General features: G+C 48.1%; 1 protein-coding gene across 10 annotated transcripts in view; it reads right to left on the bottom strand.

Annotated features, from left to right (window-relative positions):
• Positions 1–986: 986 nt before the first annotated feature.
• The window catches only part of MTMR3 (myotubularin related protein 3), a 127753-nt gene continuing 111802 nt past the window's right edge, over positions 987–16937 (bottom strand). For 7 of the 10 annotated variants that reach the window (XM_033097667.1, XM_033097668.1, XM_033097666.1 and 4 more), the window contains 9 exons: positions 14612–14807; positions 13607–13792; positions 10823–10993; positions 9502–9647; positions 7411–8833; positions 6175–6285; positions 5618–5706; positions 4788–4814; positions 987–2920 (listed from right to left, as the gene is read on the bottom strand). In XM_033097667.1, the coding sequence (XP_032953558.1) occupies positions 2749–2920; positions 4788–4814; positions 5618–5706; positions 6175–6285; positions 7411–8833; positions 9502–9647; positions 10823–10993; positions 13607–13792; positions 14612–14807 (2521 nt within the window). In that variant the 3' untranslated portion in view covers positions 987–2748. The remainder of the gene's footprint in view (positions 2921–4787; positions 4815–5617; positions 5707–6174; positions 6286–7410; positions 8834–9501; positions 9648–10822; positions 10994–13606; positions 13793–14611; positions 14808–16937) is intronic. The other 3 variants (XM_033097673.1, XM_033097672.1, XM_033097674.1) reach the window with 3 other exon arrangements.

Here is a 16937-nt window from a genome sequence, read left to right as displayed (position 1 = left end):
GACCCCCGAGCTGGATGCCACTCAACACCAACCTTCCCTAGGGAAGAACTGCATAACATACTCCCCACAAAGGATGCCCAACAGTGACGCAAGGGAAAGAAAATCCACCTGTGAAGAACAAAAACTAGCCAAGAAGTGACTAGCAGCTTGGCTGGTTGCCCATTTAAGGCCCTGTGTGGAGGCAGGAGACCTCTAGTTAGGCACATAATCCAATCTCACCCAAGTCTGTTTCTGCCCTGAGGTCTCCTCCAAGGACAGACAGGAGCACTTGCTAGCCACCCTCCCCCCAGCGTCTCCTTTCACTCTACCGCACATAGGACTTTGTGCTTCACCGCTGCTCCCGGGCCAGCTGATGATCCAGGGCTGGGTGAAGTTATGGGGCCAGAGCACTGGCTGCGCTGAAATCAGGGCAGCAGCAAAACAAGGAGCCTGGAGGCCAGAGGTAGTTGGAATGACTACTGCTGCTGAGTTCTTCAGGTCAGGAAGAACCACTGATTGTTAGGATGCTTGCCTGCTCTGCCTTTTTAGCTTTGGAGACGTTAGGGGCAAAACCCCCCAGGAACTGTGTTTCAGGGCTTGGGCATCGTGCTGCAGCTCCTTGCCAAGGTCCAAAGTTGAAAAGAAATGTGTCGTTTGCCTTCGCCAAAGGCCAGGTTCCCAGCAGCATCTCAAACTGCTTCTGTTTCAGAGGGAAAAGGGATGAAGAGGGAATAACTTCTCTCTTCTTTCTTGTTTCACAGGGAAAAGAATTAGAAGGTGTTAGCAAATGCTACCATGCGGAACACTAAACTTTATTCACTTTATTTATATATTTAACAGTTCTAAAGTATTTACTTCTTGCTTTGACAAAAAAATGAAAAATATAGGAGCACTGACTCCTCTTTAGGAGAAAAGGGTTATATGTACAGCTACGGAGAGTTACGGTTCCTCTTTTACATACAAAGAAAAATATTAATAAAAAAGTGCTTCATTGATCAAAAAAGGGCTAAGAGCTGCAAGCATTTATTCACACTGTACATCAGACCCAAGAAACCCGTATCATAACCTCTTGGCACCTGTCATTAGGAACTGCACAATCTTCAATTAGACTGACTTCTCCCTACCTGCACGGGCAGACCACACAGAGTGCGGAGAAGAACTACACCCTGTTTCACTAAATTCAAATTCTGAGCAACCTGCTGCCACTGGGAAGTTGGAGACACGCTCAGACGCTCTTGGCTTTGCTGGACTAAGCTCCAAGGAAGGCTTCTGGGCCACGTCTTAACCACACCCAGGCACACACAGAAGCCACCTTCCTGAGACACAACCTGCCCTTGGCCAGGGAACTGCTTCCAAAGGGTCAGACGAGTTAGTTCCCTGGTCTCACCGCCACCGCTCACCCCACAATCCGCCCTGTTACCAGTTAGCAGCTTTTAGCAGAGCCAAGCATGGCCCTTCCCCTGAGAGGGAGGGCAGGCACAAAACATGGATGCCAAGATTCCAAAGCACAAACCTAAACTCCTCTCTACCCCTTGCCTATACCCCCCTCCACCACAAATATTCTTGATTTAAGGCTCTTTTTGGACCACATCAAAGGTTACTGAGGGAAGGTGTCCCCCATTGCAAACGGGCTGTGCCACTCTAAGGACTGCAGAGTCACTGTGGACCCTCACTGCTGGCCAGCAGCACAGGAACAGGGCAGGGGGATTGGTGGGCCCTCCCTGCTGCCCCAGGGCAGGAGGAGGGAGGCTGATTGTATGGGACATGCTCCCTTTTCCAGAGGCTTACACTCTAAAAGGCTGATTCTGTCCCATGAGGGAGAGGTCCATGATTTGTTTGGTATGGGAATGGGGAATTTGTGGAACCCTGAGTCTGGATATCCCTGTGCTAGCCGAGGAAGAGAGATTGTTTGGGGCCCCAGAAGGGGCTTCCAGGTGCCTGGGCTCAGGGCAGGCTTTGGCCTTGACCATAGCAACAGGACAGTGCACTCTGGCCTGTCTGACTTTATGCCTGCAGGTGGGAAGCAGTCCACAGCCTGGCCTAGGGAGACACACTAACGACAGTGAAGGGAGCCCTAGACAATCTGGGTCAAATTAAAAACAGCATTCCATGGGGGACAACATGCTGGCCACCCGTCCCCAACCCCTCTCACTTGCCTCAGAAGAGCATACACCTTCCTTCCCCAAAGGGGGCCTTTTACTATAATCCATTTACTATGCGCCCCTCCCTCCAAATGCCAAAGCCACTTATCTGTCTGTGAAACGGGACTGGCCCGGCCCCTCGCAGAGGGAGGCGCTCTTAGGGAAGATGCTTCCAGCCTCGTCACAGTAAAGGTTTTTCCAACCAGCTCTGATGTGGTGGTGGCACGAGGCCTTCCCAAATGGCAGCAATGGCCTTCCCTTCCTCTCTCAGGCCCCCTCTCATCCTGAGGAACCAAGCCAACCCTCGGTGTCACCTGACAACAGGCAGCTCAATAGTTACAGGCAGCCTGGCAACCTCTGGTCTTTCATTCAAACCAAAAATTCTTTTCTAAAAGACAACCAGGGGACTTTTTCCTTATGGGAAGGCAGAAGGAGGATGGAAAAGGGAGAGAAAAAAACAGGAAAGAAAAATCAATCTACAATCCAGTGGTACATCCCAAATTTCTGTCACTCTGCACAGGTGGTTCCACGCCCCCAATCCAAAGTGCACGGGCCTCTCAGTCTGCCCAGGCTGTGGGCCTGTCAGAGGAACAGCAGCTCGGCCTCTGCCCGCCCAGGTCACTGAGCTTCAGTTTGAAGTGGCAGCAATGGGCTTATCCAGTTCAAGGTCAATGCTGGAGCTCGTGGGATGTAGGCTGCTATAGCAAGACTTGCACACTCGGCTGGGTTCAAAGAGCTGCTGGCTGGGAACTGGAACCTTCTGGTTACAACAACTGGAGCAGAATACATTCCCACAATTCCTTGAGATGAGAAGAAACAAAACAATGTTAGTTTCAGTAGCAGGTATGGGTTGGGGAAACCAATGTCAGAAGACAGAACTTTGTTGTATGTAACTCGAATGTGCTGGAGACTCCTCTAAGAGTGAACACGTCCATTTGTGTAGCCATGGAAAAGCCAGGCAGGGAGCGGCTCCCTACCTAGCACAGTCACACACCACTTTCACTTGGCGGCCTCATCACTATGACTCAAGGTTACCAGATGTACAGCAGGATGCTGCTCCCGAGAGATCTGTGAGGACAAAGGGGCCCCAAGAAGAAGCAGCTGCCAGCTCCGTGGGGAAGTCGGCCCAGAAAAAGCCAGTGGCCACACCGACCTGGGCAATGGCCTCTGGAGAGGCCAGAGTCCAATGGAACTGCCTCTAAGCCCCTCAGAGGAGAGAAACTACCCAGCCCGGCTGGGGAGTGAGGAGCCTTACCCAAAGGGCTCCTTCCCCAGAGGCTCAGAGGCAGCAAAATGGAGAACAGACTGCTGCCATCTAGGACCGCTCTCTGCTGCCAGCATGCAAAGCCAGGACACAAGCAACCAGTGACAGACACATGCTCAGGGTGAATGGACAACACAGATGAACACACGTGCACACACACCCCCTTATTAGATAGGTGTCAGTCGATTACGGCTCACTCCCTGTTCCCATACATCTCCAGAGAATATCAGGGCCCTGCCTGAAGGCCTGACTACCCAGGCCCCAGGCCGCCCTCTCCTTCTCCACGTGAAAGCCTGGCTCTGGTATGTTTGTGAGGCACAGGTCCACACACCCAACATGCTCTGCACAGCTCACAGGAAAGGGAACTGGCAGAGGATGAGTTTCTGCCCACGTCACAACCCCACTTTTGCTGGGGCCTAAAGGACAAATCAGTCCCCATGAGCCCAAGACTGGGAGACTGCGAGGAGCCTGACGCCGCCCACCGAAGACTTGGGGAAAGCAGCAAAAGGAAACCCTCCTCCTTAGCCAGAGCCACGCACTACCTTTCCATTTATACCCCTCACAATGCAAACCTACTGCTGGACTAAGGACCACTTAGGCACAAAGGAAACAATACTGAATACCCTTTCGGGACAAAAGAATACCACAAAGGGAAAAGGCCAGACACAGGGCAATGGAAGGACAGAGAACTAAAACACACAAAACCTCATATTCTAGAACGCAGGAAGTACTTCACAACTGTTTCTGAAAAGCATGAGCCAGCAAGAACCTGTGGTTACACAGAAAAATTACCTAAATCTATTTTTAAATACATCTACTAAACGTACCTACTGGAGTTCATTCAGCTCAAACGCCTGACATAAATTTAATCATCAGGTAAGCTTTTCAATCTGACTTCTTTCAGGGGATCCTGCCAGACCCTAAGTGGAGTTTTTCCTTTAAGTTTTCCATGTTAAAACAGTTCTCTGGAAAGACCACCTCGGTTCAGTTCTGGTCTCTTTAAAAAAAAAAGGGCGGGGGTGAGGGGGGCGAAATGCTGTTTGACTTAGAAGTCATTAGCAGCTTCTGGCATCTCAATGGATGACTGGCCCCCAAGAAATGTCTCTAAAAACCCACCAGGCTACCTCACAACATCAGCTCCTGCTGGAGCACAGCTTCTCGTCACAAGCAAGGTGACTCGGCTGACCTGTGCGGTCAGGAGGGGAGGACAGGGCTGCAGCCCGACTCAGCCCCAACGTCTCCTCAGCCAGCTGCTCTGGTTCTCCCCCAAGGCCCCTGCCTGCCTGTGCTCCCAGCCCCAAGCTTCATCCCACTGAGTGCAGAGAAGGGGAAATGGCAGCGTTAGTGTGGAGAAGTTATTGTAGATGTGCAGACATCACAGACAGGTTGTTGCAAATGCTCACCACGTTTCATCAACACGGTCAGTGTCCCTGCAAGGAGGGGAGAAACAGCTCAGAGGAGAAGCCAACCGAAGACATTGGGCTTGGGGTGCGGGGTGGGGAGATACACAGTTCTAGGAACATCATTACCAGACAAAGAGGTGGTTTCCCTCAGGTGTGAGCTATGCCACCGTACAGATAAACTTCCTATCCCAAGAACACTGAACATCCTCTAGTCACCAGCACAGCTGGGGCAAAGCATCCCCAGTAACTTACTACCCAACTGGGAGGGAGGGAGGAAAGAAGGAAGAAAGGAAGGAAGGAAGGAGTCAGGAGCACTAAGGATGGAAGACTATGTCCTCAGCTGTCACACTACTCCCCCCAGCTATTTCTGCTCACTATTGGCAGAAGGAAACAAGTGTGGGAGCAGGGAGCAGGGTAAGGAGTAGGAAAACGAGGTTCCTTGCCCACACAGCAGGAAAACTCTTTTTGCTGGTAGCGGCCATGTTCAATAGGAAGCAATTTTATTTTAGGAATAAGGAATGGTGGTTTGGGTGGTGGCTATTGCTCCACCCATCCAGGAAGCGAAATAAAACAAAACAAAAAGGGACATCATTTGCACATTTCCAAATTTAGTCATGATCACTCTGAATCGAAAGAGACACCAAATGCAGTTCTGCAAACACCAATTTCAGGGGCAACAAAGCTTGAATTGGAATCCTGTAGGCCCTGGGGTCTGCCTTAGACAGAATACTGCCAGCCAGATGCCTGCATTTCTCCAAGCTACAAGCTCCATGGGCCAAATCTCAGCCCCCACACCCTGGCCCATCCCACCACACACCCCCCAACGGCACCTGCAATGGTGCTTCCTGCTGGCGAGCCAGAAGGCGCTGTCGCACGCATAGCAGTGGGCAGCCAGGTGGTCAGGGAGCCAACGGGTCATCTGTAAAACAGATGGGGCCAGGTTAGTGACAGGAAATGGGCCATCCAGGTGGAGCCAGCAGAGCCGTGCTGGGGGCAGCAAGAATCCCAAGGACCACACTGGCTCCGGTGGCACCAGACCAGCAGGTCTGATGTCAGCAGTACAAGAAAGGCGTCCAAATCGTTCCCCTGGAGGGGACTCCAAACTCCCTTGAGATAAAGTGGCAGGCAGCAGCAACTTGGGTCACTATGAGAACTGGCAAAGCTCCAGTTCATAGAGGCAATGAGAGCGGGCCAGCTCGTTGAGTCTCCCTGGCTCAGAAATTCTAGGCTTGATGGGGAGTCACAGGCGCGGAGATTCACAGAGGCTCATGGCTAAGTGTGCTATGATGTCATTCCCTGGCCAGGGGCAGGGGGTAGAAATGGGGATGGAGAAGAACTGCAAAAACAGTTGCATGGATGGCACTCAGAACAGGGGCTGAGCCTGTACCTCCGTGTCCTGTTTATCCACCTGCTCCCAGCTGGCTTCAGAGAAAATCTCTGTGCTGCAGCGAGACAAACAGTTCTGATCCAGATTGCTTTCCGAGTCGGGGATTGAAGTCTGTTGGCAAACAAACACAGCTGAAGAGAATGAACCTGGTCTCCTCCCAGAAGAAGAAAGGGCTCGGAAAAGAAGGGAGCACTGGGGACTTTGGGTGGGCCTGGGTGTAGGGCTGCCGAATCTGTAGGTGCATCAGCCATCAAGAATTGGGTTGAGCAGGTGCAGAGACAGGGTTGAGCTCAGCTGGAAGAGAGATACACAGATCTAAGGCTGTGTGCAGTGACTCGGGGGTGGAAAGACAGGCCTTGGGTTCCAGGAGGTGAGGCGGGGCAGAAGTGACAGGATGGACTGGGAACTCAGTGTCAGCTTCTCCAGTGGGCCTGTCAATCCAACCCTGCCACCTAACATCTGTGTGTTGAAACTGAGTGCTTTGGGTATGTCCTCCTGTCTCTGAAGGACTCTTTGGGAAAATAAGAAATTATTAGTATGAAGGGAAAAGCCAAGAAGTCAGTTTTAACTGAAAGTTATTGGATGAGCCCGCCTTGAACGCACACTGCTCAGAGCCAGGCTGACACTTGAATATCAATGCCCCCAGTGAAGAGAGCGCCTGTTTGAAAACCTCCCCTCAGGCACCTCCACTTCCAGTCACCAGGACCTATCGGTATAACTTGACAGTTAGAAACCAGTCCCTTTCCCCCATTTCTAATGCCATCAGTGGTGGGCACAAATATCTGTTAAAAGAGAACTAAACCTTCACAGTTATAGCCCATGTTTGGGGGCGCTAACAGTTGACCAGCTACTGGGGTAGGACAGGAACTACAATTTGACATGAATATTTGACATTGCCCTACAAATGTCATTCTGCCCTGGAGTCCATGCCCTTCTTCAGACATATGATCCTCTCTCCAAAGAGCTCTGACCAACCATGCAGTGTGTGCTAACTCTCTTCCTTATTCAAACTGCATGAACAGGATGCCCATGGGACGTTAAGCGAGGCAGAAATGAAAAAGAGACAGGTTGCCATTCACGTGGCTGAGGCTGATCTCCAGCCTCTCCCCATAGCGGTGCCATGGACCTTCCCGATTCTGTCAGAAATCTGAACTCATCGCCAGGCACCAGGCACAAAGCGTCCTCAGCCTCAGCGGATTGGTCTCCTCGCGCAGCTATGGAGCACGGTATACTCACCACTTCATCCCCAAAGTCCCCATTGAAGCGTAGGGAGCTGGTCAGGTACTGGCTCTCCAGGCGACTCCTCAGCTCCTGCACTTGTTTCTTCAAGGTCTCCACTTCCTGTTGGTGGCCCGACTCAATCTGACGCAGGCGCTGCTGGATAGTGTCCGTGTACACAGCCATGCCATCGTCGTCCAGGTGGCTGCGAGAAGGCTGGTCAGGGCTGCCAGTTGCAGACGGCCTCCCTGACTGGCTGTGCAGCCACTTGTGGTGCAAGTTCCTCAAGTGTAAGTGGGCAGAAGTGCAGCTTATAGCAGACAGCTGGCGACTCAGTGAGTCCTTGCTTCTACCCACCTCGCCATTGGCGCAGTGCCCATTGGGGGTGGGGGACTTCTGGAGGGTGCTAAGCCCTGGGGGCTGCTCTGGGGCCTTATTTTCCGTCTCTGGGGCACCATTGCACACTAGCCCCTCTTTACTTTCGGCTACCGGCAAGGCACAAGAAGAATGCACTGGGCCGCGGGCACTGCCAGGGGAAGTCCTATGCACCACGGGTCCCACTTGGGGCCTCTCAGCCAGGCTCCTCTCCGAAGGCCTGGGCTCCATGGCTTCAGGAAGCATGTCCTTGCCACTGAACTTGTCACTGTTTAGCAGGTAAGGTCTGTGATGGCCTTGGGACCCACCTTCTGACTTCATTTTATCTTCCATTAACATGTCCATGGGACTGTCTATGTTTGGTCCTCTGGCCTCAAATGAGCCTTGGGAGGGCAGCAGAGAACTTGATTGTGAGGCACCATAACCAATGTTTGCATCTGCTGGGATTGGAAGATTTGCTTCCTCCCTGTCCTCTGCAACAGCTCCTACTTGAGGCTGCTCCACAGGGACCTCCTGGGCCTCGTCTCCCCCGAGGGGCTCCTGGAGAGAACTGGGAAGGACACTGTGCCCACCCTGCTGCTCAGGAATACCCTGTGAGAAGAGAGAAAGGCTGGTGCCCGGGGGGCTCCTCAGAGCAGCAGCGTCCAGTGCTGGTGCTGGCTGGAGTTCAGTGCCTGAGCCCTCAGGAGCCTTGGCCCTGCTCTCTTTTCCTAAGAGAACCTCCTCTTTCCCCTCCTGCATCTCGATGCTCCCTCTGTGGGCAGGCTCCTCTACCCCAACCTCCTCTTTGGTGGCCTCTTGCAAAATGTTCTCCATCTGCCCCTCGGCCACTCCAGCTGCAACAGACAGCTCGGCGCCACCCAGCACTTTGCTTGGCTTCCCCAAGCTGTCAGGATCAAAAGGCTCCTCTCCAGGGCCAGCCAGGCTGCTCAATTCTAGCGAGCGTCTGTGCTGGTGCTCCTGCCACTTCTCATTCAGGCTGGGGTCGCTACTGCGCCGGCTGGCTAGAGGCACTGTGTTGTCGCAGGCTGTGGTCAAATTGTCAAATGATCTAGTCTTTGGTAGCCTAGAAGAAAGGAATTTGGGGGAAATGAGACTCTGAAATGAGAGGTTTTAACAGGTGGTTGTTTCATAATTGGGTCCGTTATAGCTACTCAAGGAGCTATGGCATCTCTGAAGCGAGGCTCAGACTGCGGGAAAGGCAAAGCCTCCAGCACCAATCCATCTTCAAGTCTGCACATTGCCTCTTGCCCCACCCTACCCCATGCCCAATGCATACAAATAAGCTAAGAGCAAATGCCATTTTAAAGAGACATTCTGCGTGATACTGCTGTGTTTCTCAACTAGTGGCAAAGGAAAGTAGTGTTGCTAATTTCCTGAAATTACATTATTTTAAATTAATTAATTTATCACTCTGAATTCAATAAAGCTAATTCAGTGGCTGAAACTCAAGCCAGAGGCTCACAAGGAAGCCAGGAGATTTGCTCTGTCAATGAGAAATTGCTCAGCGCATACAGAAGAGGGATGTAGTGACAGGACCCAAACACCCGTCAGGAAATTAGGCTCGTATGGCCTTGTACCCCAGAAGCCTTATACCTTCCCTGAGAAAATTTCAGAGACCTAAGAAAACATGTGGAGTCAGCCAATGTCATGATCTCTGACCAACCCTGGGCGTGCCCTGACAGAGGAATACAACACACAGGACTTCGGGCCTGGCATCCACCCTGGGCTCACCGGCTCAGGAGCGGATCATCAGGACTGTTGCCAGGGGCTGGGTACGGCGCACAGCTGTCATCCACGGGGGTGGACGGCGATGGGCAGGGCAGGTATACTGCACTCCACAGCATCAGGTTACGCACGTGGCACACAGGGTACAGCACCTGAGAGTAGAGGATACAGGTTTAAACAAGTCCCAACAAGTCTTTTAGAAATGTCTAGAAATGAGGGTCAAGAACAAGTACCAAGCTGGACCACCCAACAGCTCTTGGCAAATCTCCAAAGGGAGTTACCATCAGTAGATACAGGTCTACCTCTCAAGAGGATCTATAAAGGATTAGAGACTTTTTGGCAACATTTTTTTTTCACCTGAGAGCCTCTTGTAGGCATAAACAGGTAAAGGATTTTTTGAAAATCCATTTCTTTATTGAAAGGCTGACTTTCAATAGCTTAATGTGTTGCATATACTGCATAAGAGAGTGAGTCATTTCACTAAATGGTGATTGTCTGTTCCCTGGTACAAAAACTTGGCTTCAGAAGACACCGTCAAACCTATTTTATAGGATCATTTAAATTAATCATGTGAAAAAGAGGGAATTTTCTTCCTGTAGTGTTACTTTCCCAGCAAGCACAGTGAAGGAGAAGAGAAGCAATTAGCTTAAATCTTTCCTCCCACTACTCAACTGTAGTGAGTAAAGCAAAGCAATATAACCTCTGATGAGCCTGCTTTTGACTTGTTTCTAATTTAAGATGCATTCTGACAAAAGGAACATTACCATGTATCAACACATAGATGCTCTTTTTCTCTGCTTACCAGAAGGTATTCGTTTGAGGAAGAAAGTCTTAGAGGGCCTACTAGTTCTCCATGTGAGCAGAGAAGCAGACACACATGCCAATGCCACACATTTTTCTGCCCTCTGAGACAGAAGATGCAGGGAGTATCATCACCCGTTGACACCGGAAAGGTGCTGGGGAACTGATGACAGCTCCTTCTGGGCTATCAGTGGCATCTAGGGAACAACTTAAGTGCCTCTACCACTCCTTAGACAGAAAATACTAGGAATAAGTTAAGCTCTGGCAGAGGTGCCAGAAAAGATTTGTGTTTAGAGTGGCAAAGTGGAGATGTGTATTAAACCACTCTGAACAAAAGTGGTCAGAAGCAGGTGAGAGCATCACCAGAAATTCTCAGGACAGAATGGTAGGGAAAAAATGGAACCAACCCATCCAGAGACAACAGAGATGACTTCGAGAAAACAGTCACTACTCAAAAGGGCTCCAATCTATCCCCACCCCCAAATTCCTTCCACTGATCAGAGAGGAAAGGCTGAAGGATACATACGGCTTCTGACTGAGAGGAATACAGTAGATTTTTGAAAGCCTTGTTGCCTGCCCGAAGCAGTGACCACACAGAACATGTCCGTTCCTGAGTATGCTTCTCCCCTCTCTCCTTGGCATTGTTGCACAGGAATGTTCCAAAGAGGCAGGAATAGGTATGTTGCACCAGTTTCACCTACGGGAGTCCAACGAGACAAAAATCAAGCAATAGAGTACGTGTGCTCCTGGTGAAGGCCAGCGCAGCTGGGCCACCCTTCCGGGATATCCCTGCGAGCACTTCAGTTCACACTCAGTAAGGACGGGAAAATCAAGTAAAACCATGCAACAGCCGCCTCCTCAAAACACCAATTTCCGAGCACCAACCCAACCACCACTGTTCCTGAGTCAAATGGGCAAAGACAGATCATTGGCACACCCACTCCTCTGGGCCTTCCTGGCAGAGTCTCTGAGGTCCTAAGTTAACGGCTACCCTCAAGAGCGACAGAGCATCTAGACTGGGTACAGGAGCAGATCAGTGTACACCCAAGTGTGAACTGAGAACACAGTTCTACCTAACTTTTCATTCAACAGATCGCTCCTGAGCATCTCACATACCCCAGACATTTCTATGGGGCTGGCTATGCTACAATAATCAGATGATTCTCCTGCCCTGACGGAGCTTATTCGAGTGAGAGAGGGATGACCAATGCTATGGACAATAAGACAGAGGGACAGGGACAGGGCACATGCAGGGCAGTGTGGGAAAGCCTTACTGGCCCGAGACCTGATGGATTTGAGAGAGCAGGTCATGGAGGTGTCTGGCAGGGAAATGCTTGGCAGAAGTAACAGTAAGTACAGTGGTCTTGAGGTAACTATGCTTGTGATTTCTGAGGAACAGAAGGAAGCCAGTGTGACTAAAGGACATTGCACCAGGAGGAGAATGGCAGGAAAAGAAGCTAGACAGGTAACCGCTAGGAGCCCTGCAGGCCACTTTAAGGACTTTGACTTTTGCTCTGTGTGAAATGGGAAGTCGCTGGAGGTTTCTCAGCAGAGGAACAACATGGTTTGCATTATGCTTTAGAAGGATCCCTTTGGCTGCTGGATTGACTCTCTCGAATTGGGGCAGAAGATGATGGTGGCTTAGACCAGTGTGAAAATAACAGAGACAGCAATAAGTAATCAGGTTTTAGATCTATTTTGAAAGAAGAGCTGCAGAATCTGCTGACAAACTGAATGTGAAGTATAAAAGAAAAAGGAGAGTTGAAGATAAAATAAAAGTTTTTGCCTGAAGTAAATGGAAGGACTGGGGTGCCATTTGGTGAGATGGAAGACTTCTGAAAGATCAGGTTTTGGGGTGGGAGATGTGGAAATCAAGAACTAAGTGTTGAAAATGTTAAGTTTGAAATACCATTAAGATACTCAAGTGGAGGTACTAAGTGGTCACAGTTGGACATGTGAGTCTGGAGTTAAGTGGAGCGGTCTGAGCTGAAGATGTATAAATGTGGGAGTCACAGACAGCAACTGAAGCCACTGGACTGGATGAAATCCCTAGAGAGGAAATGTAGTAGATAGAGAAGCAGCCAAGGCGGAGGCCTGGAGCATTCCAACATTCAGAACTGGGGAGGTCAGGAGGAATCAGAAAGGACCAGCTGGTGAAGTTGAGAGCTAAGACAGAGTATGTGCTGGAAGGCAAATGAAGAAAGTGTTTCAAGAAAGAAGTGATTAAACTGCGCCAAATAGTAATGATGAATCAAAGAAGATGAAGACAGTTAGAAGGTACAAACTTCCAGTTATAAAATAAGTCATGGGGATGTAATGTACAGCACGATGACTATAGTTAGTAATACTGTGGTACATATTTGAAAGCTACTGAGAGAGTAGATGTTAAAAGTTCTCGTTCCAAGGAAAAAAAAATTAAGTTACTATATATGGTGATTAATGTCAACTAGACTTTTTATGGTGATCAGTTCTCAATATATACAAATACTGAATCATTAGGTTGTACACCTGAAACTAATATAATGTTATGTCAGTTATTCCTCAGTTAAAAAAAAGATGAAGACTGAGAACTGACCACTAGAATTGCAACATGAGGGTCAGTAGTCACCTTAACGAAAGTGGTGGGGCGGACACCTGACTGGAGTGGGTTTAAGAGAGAATGGGAAGGTGAGAATTTGAGATAATAAATGTAGACGACTTCAGGAGCTCTGCTGTGACGAAATGAGATGTGAGAAATGAGAATAGCTAGAGGAGGGTACAAGACTGAGAAGAGGTACTACGCCATGTTTGTATGCTGATGGCAAGGACTTGGTAGAGAGGGAACTATGCCAATGCCAAAGGCAAAGAGGAAAAATGCTGAAGCCACGTAGCTGAGCAGAGGACAGGAGGCAGGAGCTAGTGAACACGTGGAAGGAGGGGCTGGACGAGGGCGGGGATAGTGTGTCCTCCATCAAAAGGGACGGGGCAGAGCGCTTGGGACAGATGTAGGGGGTTTGGTAGGTGAGGTGGAGGGAGCAGAAGACATTCTATTGTTTCTATTTCTAACTGCTATTTAGAGCTTCTATCATTCATTTTTAAAGCTAATTTGAAAATAACTCAAAGACTTTATGCACACCTAGTACACCTGGATTCACTGAATAAACACTTGTTTATTATTGTTTTAATTTTAAAAATGGGAGAAAGAATAGCCCATCTATTAAAGTCTAAAAACAGATGCAGTTTCAACTAAAACTGGCCCACTAGCATTTGCATTGATACCAGCAAGAATTTAGAAGGTCCCCAAAACCAAGAATCACAGGCCCAAACTCACAAGGAATGCTTCATTGAACTCAAAAGAGCAAGGAAATTGCCTCTGAAGCTGATGAACGCAGTCAAGCCACTGCAGGAACACTGGGCAACGCTCGTTCAGATCATCTGAGTTCTCCCCATGACCACACCGGTCAGCAAACTTGTGACCAAAATCCAGCCACTCCATCTCCACAAGGACCTGGAAACCCTGTGGGGAAGCATCCAAGAGACCATTTGTGCTTGTCTATCCAGATTGTGACAGCATGGTATCACTGGCAGCAAACCCTTTTAACAGCCTCCCACTGAACCCATCAAGAGCCCCTGATCCAACCCCACAGCCAAAGGCTCCACCCCCGATGGGACACATGCTTACAGGGGTTTCTCAATTCCCTCAACTCCATTCCATAATCATCTAAAGAGTACTAAGCATTTATCTAAGCCTTTCTTGAGTTAATTTATATTTTTAGCCTCTTTTATTCACATTTTTAATAAATTTTTATATAAAAGTCACATTTTTTTCTCATTTTTAAAAATTTTTAAATTTCTCTTTCATGTTAGACTTACAAAGTCAGGTTTGTAAAATCTTTCCCCACCCCAGATTTACATATATTTTAGGGTACCTTTATGATTTTTCTTACCTCTTTAACCCAACAGGTGATTATTTCAGAGTAGGGCTTTTTCCACAGAACACTCTGTAGTGATCTCTACACCCATGACCAAAAGCATACCAAGACCCTTCAATAGAAGCCCCATTTTCCTGGAGTAGCCAAAACTTTTCCAAGTAGGTAGACTACAAAGGAAAAGTCTGTATTCTCAATATCGGTTATCCACAATCTGCTCCATTTTAAGAGGCAAGAACTGTGGTAGACACCACCACAATTTAGCTCAAGATAAAGAAGCAATGATTTCAAAACAAAGAAATTCACTTTCATTAGACCTAGCCACATGACCAAAACTGATCATAAAAGCCTCTGAGGTTTCCCCACTTATCCTAAAGTACCAAAACCTACTCCTTGGATGTACCCACCTCTATGGTTCGGTAATAAGGATCCAGTAAGAGCTTAGCCAGTGCCACAATCTGGGGGGTGCGGTCCCAGCCATCTGAGCAATGCACTAGCACCGGTCGCTGGTCACGATCCACAGCATGCACTACCAGAAGTGCCGACTTCAAAAGCACAGATAGGTGATGGAGCCATTTTGTGCTTTCAAGAGCTGAGAGCCAACTATAAAAATAAAAACAGAAGGGAATAAAGAAATGCTGATTTTTCTGTTTACTTCACTGCATCATGCCAAATACCTGTCAAATTAAAAAGCAGTTCCTAAAGACTTTCCCCTCCACATAAAACTGCCAAAACAAACAGAAAAGCTCTTTATAAAACAGGCACAAGGATGCAGCCCAAACCCTACTACGCAATACAGAAGAGCCTTAGAATTAGGGCAGTCGTTAACAGGGCCACTTTTTGTTCCAAAAATATTGTGGCTGACTTCCCAGAGAATTAATATTTAATATATTTTAGTCCATGGTAGGTATATACCCAGTAACAGAAAAGTGGTTCTTTCTGGAATCTTCTGAAGAAAATACAGCCACTTCTGAGATGTAAAACAGAAGATATTTGTATCTAATGATCACCAACTCTACACAAGTTCTCAAAAAAAAACAAGGCAAAGAAAACTTAAATACAAATACGCCTATAATAAGATGTCAGCTGGATGCCACATTCAAGAATAGTGCGTCACCTGCTACCCACAGCCTAACTCCTACCACTGCTCAAGTCTTAAACGTCTATTGACTAAAACTGAAAACTGGATGGGCCCAAGCTAATAATGTAGGCAGCTAATAATGTAGGGATCTAGAAGAACCTTTTATCCAAGACCTTCAGAAAGTATCAGATCCTAAGAACTGCCACTTGGGAGTCATCACAGCTAATCACACTTGTCTTTTAACTGTATTGACAGTTTGTTTCTTGTGTCCTGTCATGATCTTCACCTCCAAATTCACTGACTTCTCTAAAATCCAATCAGATCTGTATTAAGACCACAGTTTAGAGACGGCTGGATGGCTCAGTTGGTTAGAGTGCGAGTTCTCAACAAGGTTGCCGGTTCAATTCCTGCATGGGATGGTGGGCTGCGCACCCTGCAATTAAGATTGAAAACGGCAACTGGACGTGGAGCTGAGCTGTGCCCTCCACAACTAGACTGAAGGACAACGACTTGGAGCTGATGGGCCCTGGAGAAACACATTGGGAAACATATTCCCCAATAAAAAAAATTTTTTAAATTAAAAAAAAAATAAAGACCACAGTTTAGCCCTTCAAACACTGAGTCAGACAAGGGAATAAATACTTCTGCCAGGGTGCTCTGAGAAGGCTGTTGCCAAGACGAGGCTATAAAGGACTATTAAACCTTGGGAAATGAGTGTGGATTTTTAGAATAGTCCAAGGAGAGGGTCTTTCCAGGCAAGTGGACAACAGAAAGTACTGCCTAAGTATTGGTTTCACATGGATTAGCGTGGTCTACTAACCAGACTCTGGATCCGCAGAGGGCGGACACGGTGTCTCAGGTATAACTGGCCCCCAGAACAGTGCCCAAGATACAGGGAAGATTCCTAATGTTCAAGTCGTGGGTAACAACTCAATCTCAAGACTTTCTATCTCCTAATAGGTACTGAGCTTTTTTTTTTTTTTTTGCTAGTGGATCAATTGTTTATTCTCATTCTTCACATAGTCTTAAAAGAAACTGAAGGATAAGGTTGAGGAAAACAAATACTGATTTATCTCCTGGCCCCTGGAGAAATGGTAAACAAGTGTTAGGTTCTCTTGAACCTGACTGGACTATTTATATATACATACCAGCTGGTGTTGTCCTAACAGAGAAGCTGCACTCTAAAATCTGCCAACCGAGAGGTGCTAAGACTCCACATCGCCTTGTCCTATTCTCAAACTGGAGTAGAAACGTACTGTGCCCTAGCCCTTCACGGCCACAAACAAGTGTTGGGAGGCTTGTTTATAGCTGGTCCCGCCACTGCCATAGCTTCTTTTTATCCTCAAGAGAGGCTTCAATACTGCATTATGACTTGCTGCCAAAGACAGACAAAGCATTGCCTTCTTCTTTAATAAAATCCCCCAGACATTCATTTGAACCAGGCAAGGGCTAATTATATCTTTTTCACTCTAAGTTTAAAAAACAGCTTTTTAACAAAGAAGTTTAACGTATGGAAGATATCAGAGATCAAGCAATATTGATTCTATCCCTTTCATTTTATAGATAGGAAAACTGATACCCACAGATTAACAAGTAGCCAAGTGGCGACTTGGCCAAACTCGTACAATTGGTGCCAGATCTCCTGAGTCGTC

Source organism: Rhinolophus ferrumequinum, chromosome 25 (assembly GCF_004115265.2).
Source record: "Rhinolophus ferrumequinum isolate MPI-CBG mRhiFer1 chromosome 25, mRhiFer1_v1.p, whole genome shotgun sequence".
Classification (NCBI taxonomy): domain Eukaryota; kingdom Metazoa; phylum Chordata; class Mammalia; order Chiroptera; family Rhinolophidae; genus Rhinolophus; species Rhinolophus ferrumequinum.
This window is presented reverse-complemented; position numbering and strand designations above follow the sequence as displayed.